The sequence below is a fragment of the Camarhynchus parvulus genome, chromosome 7, assembly GCF_901933205.1.
Source record: "Camarhynchus parvulus chromosome 7, STF_HiC, whole genome shotgun sequence".
NCBI lineage: Eukaryota > Metazoa > Chordata > Aves > Passeriformes > Thraupidae > Camarhynchus > Camarhynchus parvulus.
The window spans coordinates 31,856,716-31,871,439 of record NC_044577.1 but is presented as its reverse complement, the minus strand read 5'-3'; the positions used below and the strand labels follow the sequence as shown (position 1 = coordinate 31,871,439).

The following is a 14,724-nucleotide window of genomic DNA, read 5'->3' as shown; positions in this document are numbered from 1 at the left end:
TTTTGAGAACAGAACATAATAGGTTTTTTTGAAACTACTTACTGCTTCTGCAGTCGATACTACATGACTACAATCTATAATCCAGGAGCACCACTTGTGTTCACTCTTAGCATAGTGAAGATCCTCTGAATCATATAAAGTTTGATTAAATCAAGGCTAAATTTCCACTTCAAAGTTTCAGCATTTAAAACTCCATCCACCAAGGCAGTGTAAGAACAAGCCACAATTAGAATGTTTACCACACAATGAGAAGTTTAGAAGCATCAGTCAGATACACCACAAACCTTCCAGACACCACACAAAGATCACCAAAAAGCCATTTGTGCTTCATTCATGAGCTGTTGTCCCATCAAACAAAGAAACCACTTCATTTAGGACAGATAATCACTCTTGATTTTGTCGAGCTTTTGGAATACCTCACTTGTTGCAGAGCTATTTTTGAGTCTCCTTTCAGCAGGTTTGAGCTCTACTGTCCTGTCAAGACCTGGACTCCTTTTAACATTTGGTGTACGTAGGTAAAAGCTTGTCTTTTAAGACGTAAGGTCAAAGGCACTTCCAAACCAGCACTTGACCTTCATGAAATTACAATCTTGAGAAAGGGCATTTTATGGCAGTATTATCAGAGAACAGAGAACAAAAGGCCTTTTTTCATCATAGCCAGGGCTGAGCTCACCCACACTCACGGGTGGTTCAAAGGTTCCTCCACATTAGAAGTTGTTCTCTGAAAAGTTCATTTTGTCCCTTTTCCATTATGGATTGTTTCTGAAGAACGACTAAAGATCAAAACCCATCTGCTAACCCTATTTTAAGGACAACTTTCAAATACAGGGAGTAACTCCAAAATTAAAGTTTTCATATGTTCACCTCAGGCAGGAGTACTTACAGCTCACACACCTGGCTCCCAAAAGCCCACAAACTCCAGACGTTTAATGGTTTCTTCCTCAGGTAAAAATCTCTCTGCTGTGATCAGAATCATTACAAACCCATTTCCCAGTCTGATACCTCACTTTCAGAGCTCTTCCACTCAGATCAGGGAGCATGTCCCTGCTGGGCTAAATAGCCATCCTGATTCGTTTTTTCTAGAGCAGGAAAACTCACTGGGACACAACATCTGGGCTTCTAACAATCCCCTTCCTCCCTTCCATAGTAGACAGAGGATTATTTCCATGATAGATAGCATTTCTACCATGATTAAAGAACCATTTTTCTAAAAATTAGGGCATTTTCATCCTAGAAAAAACATTTTTACAATATTTCCCTCATTAAAAAATAAACCCATGTCACTGCTTTAGCTCTGAGAGCCTTTTATGGGCTATGTCCCTTACAGCTTGCATTCTGTTTGTATTTTGGGGGAAACAGCACAAGCCTGGGCTGTAGTTTATGGAGGAGTTGAAGACACCAGCAGTGAAGGAGAGCCTAACCTGTCCATGAGCTATAAAAAGAGTATCTGGAAAGAGACACTCCAGCACTTTGTAATCCTTATTATCAGCCCCTTCCTGTAAAGTATTCAAAATATTAGCTTGTTTCTTACCCTTAATTCTGATTTTGGAGCTAAATTTTAGATATTTTAGAGATTTTAGAGAATCACCAAAAAAAAAAAAAAAAAGAAAAAACAACTAGAATTATGTGTCAGTATTCTACACACAGTTTTAAACATAGGCATACTGGCATTACAGAAGTTCCAGGAACTCTAAGGACTACTCCAAGTGTTGGAGAAAATTAACATGGTGCAATATTCAAATCACTAATTGGCAACTGCATTAAATACTATTAATTTACAAGAATTTAGGTCCAATTAAATTTAGCAAGTGCAAGAAAATTATTTGGCTATTTGATGTTGCTGAGTAATTTAGCTGATATGATTATTGTTTTCATGTTTAGTGGCCACTAAATGAGCATCTGACGGGAAATGTCTGAAAACCAGAAGACACAGGGTACAAATATTAATTTGCAACTTCTAGAAGCCAAAAGCTGAAAATAAATGGTTTTAAGACAGGTCACCAATAAGCAACATGCAAGTGATAGCCCTCTGAATAGCTGAGGGAAGATTATGTATAAAATTACCTCACACTGCCAAGTTCTCATGTTTTAGAATTTCAGAGCCTGGGGGTTTTTTAGATGCAGTGATTTCAGTACTGCTGTTTTCCCCTAGACCAAGACCACCAAGCCCAGAATGAAAATGTACAAGTCTTCATTAGACAGTGTCAAGGATTTAGCTAAAAAAAAAAGTCTGTATTATAAACTGCAGCAATTATATGATTTTTTTTTTCCTTTTCCCCAGCCCCATCCATATTAAGGACGCCTCCCTGGATTTGTGTGTGCTAGGAAAATTTATTTCAGTACATAAAAATTCATTTTCATAAAGTCAGAGCTTTCAGTAGCATAATCTTATTTAATTATAAAGCATGACATTTCAATAAGAAGTTGAATTTCTCCCCAGCAGGTAAGTAACTTGCCATGCTTACAACAGACAATTCAAGATTTAAAAACAGAACAGATCATCCCCTTTCCCATTATGGACTGTTCATTTCTCTTCAGATTGTTTTATTAAGAAAAAGGACAGCAGCTGCAGGTTTTCCTTCTATTGCAATGGATCTGCTCAGCTTTTATTTTAAAAGTTACTTAATTTTAGGTTCACTGTGCTGTGCTTTTATTAACTTTTTATTATTTTGTATTGGGCACAAAAGTCCTCAAACTATAGGATGATTTTTATACAGTTATTATACAAGCCACAGGTTTCAATGGGTCAAGATCTTCATGATCTACATCCCAGGGATATTTTATTATTAATATCTTACCACAAGGGGTTATGTTAACCCTTCTACCTCTCCAGATCCATCCATTTAAGTCACCACTCCTCTCTTCCCAAAACACTTCCTTTTAATCCTCTGGAAGAGACACCTTTGTGACTAATCATAGTGAGAAACCTTTTCAGTTAGGGTATGAAAATGTTTAGAAAATGAAGCCACATACGCCACCCTGACAGCAGACTGCCATATACTGCCCATTCTGTTATTTCTCAGGAAAACTGCAAAAACAAAAGATTCAGGATTTAAAATGCTGATGCTCTCTACTTATGCAGAAGCTTCACAAATTATACTTAGTTTCTCAGCAAAACAAAATGTTTTGGGTGAAAATACTATTCATTTCAACCTGGAACTAAACATTTGGGCCTTAGATGTAACTTTTATCTAACTTTCAACAAAATACTTCAATGGGAAAAAAGGGAGGGGGGGTAATGTTTACAAATATTGGAGAAAAATCATTTTTCCTCAGTTGGGACAATACATTTAGCTGGAACTCACAAGGTATTTTCATTTGGAAAACACATCAGTCAAAGTTGTTTTGTACCTCATGCCACTCCATAAGCAGAGAAAGTACATCAAAATATTCTTAGGATTTAAAGTTTTTAAAGTGACTCTCTAGAGATCAGACATATTTAATGCACTGTGGGAGTCACAAGAACTGACAATTTTCTTGTGCATCTGGAAGAGGAACCTTAACAACAATCCTATTGTGGGGCTTTCAGAGCATGGTGCCCACACAATCCTGGGCACCAAATTTTCTTAGCTCTAATTACATCTGCCCCAGATGCCTTTGAAGCATTGAAAGCTCTTTATTTTCAGCTGGAATCATCGAGTCAAATTAAAGTCTTATGATTTACAATGCACAGCCCTAATGACTGAAGAGAAGACAGACAGCACTGAAGGCTCTAATTTGTCTTTAAGAAAACAACTCTACCTTTCAAAGTTGGTTCAAAAATCATGTAAATAACAGTGAATTGGAGAAAAGAGAGTCATTGTTTATTTCCTCCTCATTTCACATGCTAGACAGTTTAAAGAAAAAGTCTTTGGAAATGCAGTATCATGCTGTACTTTACCAGCCCTTCCCCAGATTCCCACACCAGCAGCCAGGCACGAAGTTTGTGTTGATCCTTTCAGAAGAACACGAGTTCTCCCAGAAAAATTGCTTCATTATTCCACTAATTCAGTCTATTACCTTCTACAGAAACGTAATTAAAAATAAATAACCAAAATACCAAAGAACCTCTCCAAAACAAAACAAAACACAAAAAAAAGAGGGAAATTATTTTTCCATCACATTTAATTGCTGTGTTGCTCAGTCACAAAAGGCCAAACCTCAAAGGGATCCTGAGCAATGAAACCCCTGGTTCAGTTCAGTATTTTTGATTAAGCACTTTAAGTAAACATTTCCCAAATTAACCAATCTTTCCATTTCATTGAACTTTCTCTGCTGCTGTGTGTTGTGATACAAAACAAACATCTGATGCACCATGCTTGGTCCTGTGCAGCTGTACCACCCCACCTCCCAGACACCCACTTCAGCACCAATAGTGGTGGTGCTCCCAAAGCATCTTCAGAGCTTTCCAACCTTGTACACATTCAAGCACTGCATGTATCCAACCTGACTGAGGGACAGAAATAATTCACCACACGCACCAATGGAATTACAAACAGATCAACCAACAGCGTGGGCTTCTGACTCAGTTCATCCTAAGAGATGCTGCTGCATACAAAAATTAAAAGAAAATTATTAAATATTTCAAAGAAAGCAATATTAGGATAATAATCCAGTAAAAACACTCTTAGATGAAAAGCATTAAGGAGTCTAGAATTATGCTCTGGGTGCATAATTGCAACAGACATGTAGATTACTAATGTCAAACACAAATTAACTTTCTATTTTTCAGAATTAAAAAAAATTAGAACAGAAGACATTATCAGACTTTTAAAACTTATTATTGAAACAAAACAGAATGGAGAGAGGACAATCATGTCATCCTTTAATACAGCAAGTATCTAGTAGAGAAGTTGGCATCTTTTTCCTACCTGTTTTCCAGACAAACTGGTGACCTCTCCTGGCTTGCAGATCAGCTGTTTGCAACATTAAGAAAACAAACAAAAGGAAGGGCTTCCCCAGGCTCTGCCATGCCCAATGAGGAGAAACCCAGTTCTGTTGTAGAAGCATAATTCAGATAATTCAGTCTCTTGTATTCTTTGCTCCTAGAATTAACAAAAAAAAAAAAAAAGAAGAGAAGGCTTGTTAAAATATTTAAACCACCAAGGCAACAGGCTCAGCCTAAGGGTAACGTGGTGGCCACTGCAGATTGGATGAGAACAAGTCTGTTAGAGGTGCTTCACTTGGAGAGGAAGAAAAGGAGGAAGGGATGAGAGAAGGGAAGGGCCAGCTCCCAGAGGACCTACAGTCCCATCCTACAAAGCCACTGTAAATGCTTCTAGCAGGCTCTTAGGAAGAAATCTGCCAGTGCCAATAAACGGCAATGGACCCAGGGGCAGCGTGCGGTGTGTGCCTTCTTTTCTCTATTATCTTTAGCAGGAATGTTATCTTGATACCAGCAGACTAAACCAAAGTGAGAATGGATTCCATGTACAAAATTCAGCTCCAAATCCATGCGCTACATTTAAGATCCAGGCCTGGAAGTGTTTTAGCTCCTGACATGGGGTAAACATGGGGTAAACAAGAGCAACACTAGAAATGTAGCAGGAAAAGCAGGGAAATGGGGGTTGCTTATTAGCACATGATGGACCAGCTTGAGAGGGAAAACCAGACACTACACAGGCATTTCTGTGGAATTTGGGACACTCATTCAAGTCCCTTTGGATCACTGAGCTCCAGGTCAGCAACCAATTACTCCAGAGAGGTCTCTCTGACTAAAGGATTTTAATTAAGCTCCCCAACACTTCAGACAGATACCAGAGGCACATTGTGAACGAGACTGGAGTGGATCAAGTCCTGCTGCTGCAGCAGTTTTACACCACACAATTCATTAAGATAATCACTGAGTGGTGCTGGAAGCAAGGAGGAATGTTCCTCTGGGTCTCCCATACAAAGCAGACCAACTCCTAAATGCCAGCTTCAGCAAACACCCACATGGTTTATATACTACAGAAAAGCTCCAAACAGCAGAGATTAAGAAACTCACACAATAAAATAAAATCTTAAAAATTCCTATTCAGTCCAGTAATTCCAATCCTTGTGTCTCTCATTCCACAAGATGACCACCTAGACACTTAGGCAGACTTTACATAAGTTTCAAATTATTTTGGATTCATCCACATTCAGGTGGGAACAATTTAGAAATCTCAAAAAACATTCATGGTACTTCCACATCAAACAAGCTCCTGATGTAAATTTACATATTAATTTTTCTGATGCAACAGCTTTTGTATTTATACTGTGTATTTATACCATACTTAAATTCTCCACATAGTTCTACTTATTAGTGATTAATCCTACTTTTATAGGTAAAAATGTCACATCTCTACTTGCATAAGGATGGAGATAATACCTGTCTTCAAGATTTGTCTTCACAGGCATAATCATGGTGATTTTCATTAAAATTATCAGTTATTAGAAGTTCAGTCCAGAAAATTCTATTACATTCCTAACCTTATGAAAAGCACCATTGTCATAGCACATAATACACAGCATCGTTCTTGATAAGAAACTGAAGATAAATCTGGAAATTGTACACACTGAATATACAGTAAAGCTTTTAATTCCAAGCTGTATTCAAATTACTTTGAAACAGTTTCTATCATGATAAATTCATGCAATTACATTTAATCAGATATTGACTAACTACAGTGGGAGATACAATGTAATATCTGTTATCTGGTTTAGCTCATTCCTGCATTTCAGATGAACAGCATCTCATGTACAACCTAAAAACCCATCAACTTGACCAAATAACACGGGCATTTATGCTTTGCTTATGTCTTCTGGGTTAAATTTGTTCAGAATTCACATTTCGTTCAGAATGCAACCCACCAAGTCCCAACGCCCAAGCAATGTAACACAGACCACAAGTGGCTTCATAGGGAGCACACAAGCTCAGAAATCTTGAGCATCATTCAGAAATCCAATGCAGCAGTGAAGTCCTGGGATGTGGGGAAGAAGGGCCCTCAGAAACCCTGCAATTCAGCATTTTTTGCCCTTCAGGATGGCTGCTCACCTCACACAGAAGAGCTGAGGAGGAGCAACTCGCCCAGTGCCTTCAGCATCGCCGTCACCATCTATGGCGGTGGGAAAACAGAGTCACCAGCTTTCTGTCAAGGGAAGGACAAGGAGTTAGTGACACTGCCTCCAACACCAGCTCTGTAGGTTTCACATACAAAAACACAAAACCAGGGAAGAAATTACTCAGATGCTCAGATTTCAGCACTGCAGGGGAGCCAAACACCCAGCCCTGCACAGACAGCAGGCATTGCACTTGCAGGGCAGCCCTCCAGGGCCAGAAAATGCCATAAAACCACCAACACCTAAACAGGCAGGGGTGTGAAATGGGCAAATCCAAGGACACCACACATAACAGCTGATAAAGATGCTGAAATTTTTAATGAAGCACAAGGAGAGCTCAGGAGCTGCTTTCTGAATGCACTGCCTTCATCTCAGCATTCAAAGGGTCAGCAAACAGCAGCATGTCCCCGGGAGCAGCAGCCTCCTGCCCAAAACAAGGGGGTTCATTCTTTGGGCAGGACTACAAAGATAACTGGCTGCTGCTCCCCACTGAGCAAGAACAGAGATTACATTAAGTCAGAAAAAACAGAAATAAATTAGACACCATGCCATGGGCTCTAATCTCCTCCACCCCAGCAGAGCTCAATAGATTCCACTGATTTACACCCCGGCAATGCACAATAAAAATTTGTCTGCGTGTCTAGGTTTGTGTAACACAGTTCGGAACGGTAGCTATTCTGTCCTGATATGATAAAAAATTATTGCACAGGCAACATATGCTATCTACAGAAACATGAATAAATTACATTATGAAGGCCACCAACACTTCACATCAAATTTAGTTACATGATATCTCAGCTCCCAAATGTGTCAGCATGGCTAGCTGTAAACTGGCAAACACAGATGAAAAAGGAGAAAAAAAAAGAAATTTATATTTTAAAAATTGATTTCATCGAGACTAGTCATTAAACTCATGGAATTGCTTAAATATCATAAAATCATAAAATGGTTTGGGTTGGAAGGGACTTTAAAGCTCATCTCATTCCAAATCCCTGCCATGGGCAGGGACATCTTCCACTATCCCAGGTTGCTCCAAGTTCCATCCAACCTGGCCTTGGACACTTCCAGGGATGGGGCAGCCACAGCTTCTCTGGGCACCTGTGCCAGGGCCTCACCACCTTCACATTAACATATTATTTCCTAAATATGTTCAAGGTATGTGCTTTAGTCTGGAAAATATCTCTCTCTTCCAAAATTACCTGGATTTAGTCAATATCCTTTATAATCCAGGCCTGGCCAGTTCATAGTTTGCACTGATGGATTCTCTTGAAATTAAATAATGAGGTGTTGTTTTGATATTTGGAGGATTAGTCACAAGCATCCTTGTCACTCTGGTTGGTATGGAATCTTGCTTAGAAAAACAAGGATATCATCATTAGCTGTAATGGCTGGGAATATCCAGGCAGCCTTGAAAAAGACACGTGCAAGTTTTATAATGATCATAACCACGCATTTACATTTGCTAATCCACTGCTAATTCTCTTAATGACAGAATTAAATCAAACTAGTTTTGAAAAGCAAACTTATTTTAGAAACCTGCATTTCTGCTGAAAGCATGGCATTCCAGTGACAAAACGCTGGAAATAAGTAAACACGTACGCAGCTGACAAGTATCTTATTGCTGAAGTGATCAAAATTTAATTTAATTTTCACCCTCAATGGAATATCCAACAGCCAAATTCCAGTCTAATCCCTGCTTAGCCAGAGAGGGGGAAAAAGCCTCTGGGAAACTTTTCCCATTTTCCAGCCACTGCTGAGCAGTCAAAGGCACGTTTGGCAGGCACTGTGCTAGTCCAAGACACATCAGAGTCCTCAAAATCATCCAACACTAAAAAATAAAAGACTGATGGTCCAAATTTAACTGTACACTCTCACATAATGCACTGTAACAGAAGGAACTAGTTGCTCTTTCTCCAGGTCTCCAAGGGACAGGGGTTTCTCCAGTCCTTCTGCTCCATTTCTATGGTTTAGGGAAGCTCAGCCTGGCTCTGGTCCAACATGGATTTACAACATATTTAATACTAAATTTAGAAAAAGATCAATTTAAACTGATCCAAACCTAAGACATGATTTCAGCTTGTCATACATCAGCTCAATTCCCCCTGACTTCACTGGGAGTTGTGACCTTTCCCTTCATGGGTAAATCTGACCTACTTTTTGGTATGAGATGGGAATGCTGACAAGGACACCTGGGTAGCTCTCTCCATTTCAAACACATGATGCAATTAGAATAATCTCAAATACTTTGAATAGCAACAACAAAAAAGAAGAGCCATTACAGATGATATGTGTGGCTATAAATCATTTGGCAGGTGTCTAGCACAAAGATAAGCATCATTAATCATGAATAAATTTTCTTAATACAAATGTAAGTAGTAACTGTGCAACTGTTTGCCTATTACACACAAACCCATTGCGTGTGATATCCCAAGATAATCTGGATGTTTATATCATAGTCTTTATCCTCAGATAAAGTCTGCCTTGCCTGCCCAGAAAGCTGTCATCCAAAAAGCTCATTCTATTCTGTTCTAAAGCAGCAGAATGCCTGGCTTGTAGCAGCAAAGGCTGATCACCACAGACAAGAACTGCTGACCATCCCTGGGGGAGAGATTTCCAAAAAACCACAAATGCTAGTGTTACAGGCATGGAGTGTAACAAAACAGAAGTGTTTGGACAATCACATATGCCAAACTAGGAACAGGCACTCAAATGTAAGTACCTCTGTGCCCAGTCTTTTATTTAATGATGAACATAGTTACACTAAACTTCCCTTACACTTCCATACCTAAAACACACCCTACACATTTCTCCCCTTGCACATTTGGAAGGAAACAGTCTTCTGGTTAAAGCAGAGGCACCCAAAGCTGACTCCACTTCCAACTCTGCCAGAAGCTTCCAGTGTAAAAAGTCACCCAAGGTCACGCTCCGACACTAAAACTCGATTCTGCAAGCGCTCCCCGTGATTTCAGCAGAGTGACTTTGCACATATGAGAATGGTAGCTTGATTTTCTACACCTCTACTGCCTCACCTCCAAACATTAACTGAGAATATTTGTTCCTCTTCCAGGAGCATTTGAGAAAGTCCTGGTTAAAAACATACAGAGCATATGAACGAGATTTACACATCAGGTTGACAACTGCTGACAGCACCTTTATCACTTTTGTCCTAAGTGGTCACTTTTTGGGAATCCAAACATTAACCTGCACAGTTCTCTGGTAATTTGCTACAATAACTGTAAGGGTAAATAATGCCAGAAAAAGTATTTGGTGTTCACACATCTTCTTAGAGAAGATCATTCCAAAGAATGAGCAGACAGTCTCAACCAGCCTGCTTTGGGCGGGAGGAATCCTGCACAACCTCCAAATCTGCAAAGCTCAACAGAAATTTCATGGTCCATCTTTAGATATAAACTTCAACAACCTTCCTCAATAATCCATTGCTAGAAAACTCAGTAAGTCATCACTATCATCACCAGTTATTTTTGAAAGCTTGGGTATCTTAGAGATGTCCATAGTCAAAACAGTAAGAATCTATTAATTATTTTCTTTTATTCTTCTATTCAGTTGCATCCAATTCTTGTTCCAAAGCTATAGAAGACCCAGGACTTTAAAAGCAAACATATGAAATTACTGTAGTGCCAATTAATTGCTTCTTAACTTACATCAACCTGTTTGGGGTAAAAAACACGAATCCTAAGTTTTCCTCCTTCAGTCTCTGTACAACCTAAAAATGTAACAAAAGCAGGTTTGAATTTAGAAGCTTAATTATAAACTTAGCTAAGTGGATTATAATGAAAGATGTTCCAGCAAGGGAGCTCAGACTGATGCATTATGACTACATTAAGGAAAACACCAGAGAATAGACTTTCCATCAGTAGAACAACTTTAATTACAACAGTGCTGGAGCAGAACTGCTCTGTTAAACAATGCTGCTCTCACTTCTCCTTCACTCTGAGTACTTCCAATGGACTCCATGGGAACACACTTGACTTTCAAGAATATAAAGTGAATGGGGTTTGCAGACTCTTCCCAGGAACCTGGTTCAGTTAAACACAGCTGAAGCAAAACTTGCTTCATTTGCACACAAACGTGGGCGATTTACACTCCCTCAGAAGGACAGGAGACTTCCAAGGCAAGGATTCAGGAGTTTGTGCAGGGCACCATCCTGTCCGTGACACAGCCACCCACAGCCCCCAGGCCCACTGAGAGCAGAAGAAATGCCGAGAGCTCCCCAACATCTCCCTCTACAAACTGCTTTCAGTGTGACCCAAGTGAAATCCAATCCCTGGACTTCTCAATGGGATTTAAGAGCCACAGACCTTTTGGTGTTGTATCAGCACTCAAAGTAGGGTAATTTACCCTCACAAATGTTCTTCAGGCCATTATCATACCCCTTGCAGCAGGAACAAGTGCAGAGCAATTAAGATCAAAATGCTCAAGACTGTCAATAGGCTTCTCTCCTGAACTCAGGCATTGATTTTTTTTTTTTTTCTGAGCAGCAGAACAGAGAAAGTGTCCAACAACTTTTAAGTAACCTTTTCAGGCTGCTCGTGCACTTTTATATATTTAATTAAATACAAAAAAAAGGCTGCAGAAACTCAAATCAAACATCTCATCAACACGCCAACAGTCACCTTAGAAACTTACAAAGGCCTATTTTTTGATGGATAAATAATTTTGGGGAGTTATTTTATCTAGGTTATGTTTACAACCCTTACACATTATAGCTGAATGCCTCATGCCAGCCTTCTCAGCCAGCACAGCAGAACACAGCCTGGAAGCTCACATTATAGCACATCCTTTCTGTAACAACAAAACTTTATAGCTTTGAGGGACAAAAAAAAGTTTCTTTTTGTTTATTTTTCAATGGATAGAGAAAAGTTTGAGTCTATTATCAATACACTGCTCTGCTGTAGCTTTTATCATTGGCAATGGATGAACTGAAGGTCCTTTGAAACTCAGCTGTATCTAAGAATTGCTGTCACAGTTGCACAGATCTTGGATTACTGTTAAATTGCAATTAAACAAAGGCAAAGGGAGCTGGCACTACTTCCAACAGCATTTCAGTAAATGCTATTGCAAGTTTTTGTTCAAAGAGGATTACTCTCACTTCACTGGCAAAGCATTGCATATAATGCACATTCAGCAGTATAACACCATTTGAAAACTAGTATTTGAAATTATTTTCCTTTAAAAGGCAAACCTGGAAATCAGACTGAGTAGAGAGCCATGTCCCGACTTTAGCAGCAGGACCGTTCACATGGAAAACAACAGAAAGGTTCAAAGTCACCAATTACAAGGCAGCAGAGTTTCAAGAAAAGAATAAACAACCTCATAACCTCTGCTGCTGGAACAATGGCAGATTTCCTGAGCATTTCCATTAAAGTGCTTTCAGTTCAGAAATTAAATTGCCTTACTGCAGTGATTTTCTTCTGCATTCTGATATTACTTTATATTATTTGACATTAGTACAGCATCACAGGCTGTAGGTCAGAGGTTTTTTTTTCTCTCCTCACTGGAATATGGCCACCACGTAGAGTTTATCAATCTTAAATACAAGGTCAGAATAATACAATCAAGTACCACCAGGCATACGAGCTCAGCAAAGACTTGGGCTCTGCTTAGCAGGGAGGGACCATCTGCTTCCCTGCCACAGGACTGGTGCAGCTGAAGCTCATCTCCAATTGAAATTGTTACATTCTACACTTCCTCACATCAACCAGAGCAATGCATGCACACACCCAAACCCCTCACCAAAGAAACCACTGCAACTAGGCAGAAAATCTTACCATGTTACTGTTAATCAGTTCTGTGGAGGCTATGTGGGGTTCAGTTTTGAACTTCTAAGCACTGGTGACTTTGGCTAAAATAGCCAGCCAAACATGCAGAGGCCACCTTCAATACTTCTTACATGTATACTTTTCCTTCTGCTGTAACACACACACTAAGAATCATTTCTTTCTACAAGATCTGTACCTCTATTTGTAGGCAGTCATTAGCATTTTGCCATTTACACTACCTAGCTGTAGCCCATACCCAAATGACCTAATAAGAAGAGACGCACACACACGCACACATCCACAAGATAGATCCCATTTCCAAAAACTCATTTCCAAAGTGCTGAAATAAACATTTATTCCAATGCATCCTCTGCAATCAGCTGTTTATTTCCGTGCACCAAAGAACAAACTTTTGGAAAGGAGAAAATAAAGAGCACAATGCATGGCAAACACTGAACACACAGGCTCTACAGAGTTCATCAAGCCCTCACACTGGACCTCTTCATTTCCTATCAAACACCATCCATGAAATCTTGTGATGAAGTCTCCTATAACCAAGGCTTCATCATTGCTACAGAATCAAACCCTGTATAAGTCAGGTCTCATGTCAGAATATGTATTTTAAATAATTATACCTGGATTTGTCAAAATTAATAAAAAATATTTTGTGATTCATTAATACTGATTTGTTGATTCGCCTTCTATTTACTTTGCAACCTTGATGTCAGTGGGCCAGGCAGACACTGTAACAAAAGGGTTAAGAAAACCATATTACTTAAGCAAAAAAAATAAATATAAAAAAATTAAATAAAAATATAAAGATTAAAATTAAATTAAAAAATAAAGATAAAAAATAAAGCCTTTTTGAAGGCTAAAAACACATATTAAAAACCTCAAATATTGGTATAAAGAACCTCTAAAAATTGCTTCCTGAACACATGCACAGATACCAATGGGCACACACTGCACTCTGAATTCAGCTTTTACTGATTGCCACACAGACTCCAACTCACCAAGAGCAGCACAGTGCAGTGGTATAAGGCTTGTACTGAAAAGCAGCATCTGCTTTTTAGCTGGAATTCATTGTCAGAAATGCATGAGCAGCTCCTTTTACCAAACTTCCTCACACTGCCACATTTAGGACCCCAGGGAAGTTTTCCAGACTTCCTTTTCCCTGCCATGGCAGTACCTAGGAATGGTCTGGCTCTCCAGAAGACACACACAGCAGCCAAGAGCCACACCAGCACACCCCATCACCTCCTCCAGAGAGGGAAGAGCACCAGGCACGTGCTCCAGCTCAGCACCTGGCCCTGGGATGTGTGCCCAAAACTCAGGCATTCCCAGGCACTTGGCAAGAGCTGCAGAACCTGGTGTAAAAATCTGGGGTTTCCTACCAAAACCCATTCATAATACCTGCACATTTATTTAAAAGTGAACTTGCTTTCAACCCAGGATTAACTATGCACGACAGCAACAAAAAGCTCCAAATTGTCACAGAGGCAGTCAGAAAGGATGGCACTCAGCTGGAGCTGAGTAAAATCATAGATCTAGTCAGGAATTCTGTGCTTCTGTTGCCTTTCTCATTCCCATTTCTTTTCCCCTGTTGCTGGCTATGGTCCCTCACTGTATTTTATCACATAGGAAAGTCTTATCTCTTTGGGGTGAAAAATATATTTGCCCTGAACACGACATAATATGATTCGCACAGGGGGCCCTGACACGGCTGCAGTATTGATACAAAAAAATAACCATAATGATATGAACTGCTAAAAGACCTCATTGTGACACTATTTAAGCAAGGTCAATTGCCTGTGCAGGTTGTTCTTACCAGAGTTCACATTACATCACTGGTCCCATCATCCTGACCTTCCCTGCTGTCATC

General features: G+C 39.5%; 1 protein-coding gene across 2 annotated transcripts in view; it reads right to left on the bottom strand.

Moving 5' to 3' along the window:
• Window positions 1-14,724, bottom strand: part of THSD7B (thrombospondin type 1 domain containing 7B) — a 298,626-nt gene that overhangs the window by 237,162 nt on the left and 46,740 nt on the right. For both annotated transcript variants that reach the window (XM_030952035.1, XM_030952034.1), the window contains exons 2-3: window positions 6,998-7,091; window positions 4,851-5,024 (exon numbers count right to left, since the gene is read on the bottom strand). In XM_030952035.1, coding sequence (XP_030807895.1) covers window positions 4,851-4,989 — 139 coding nt within the window. In that variant the 5' untranslated portion in view covers window positions 4,990-5,024; window positions 6,998-7,091. The remainder of the gene's footprint in view (window positions 1-4,850; window positions 5,025-6,997; window positions 7,092-14,724) is intronic.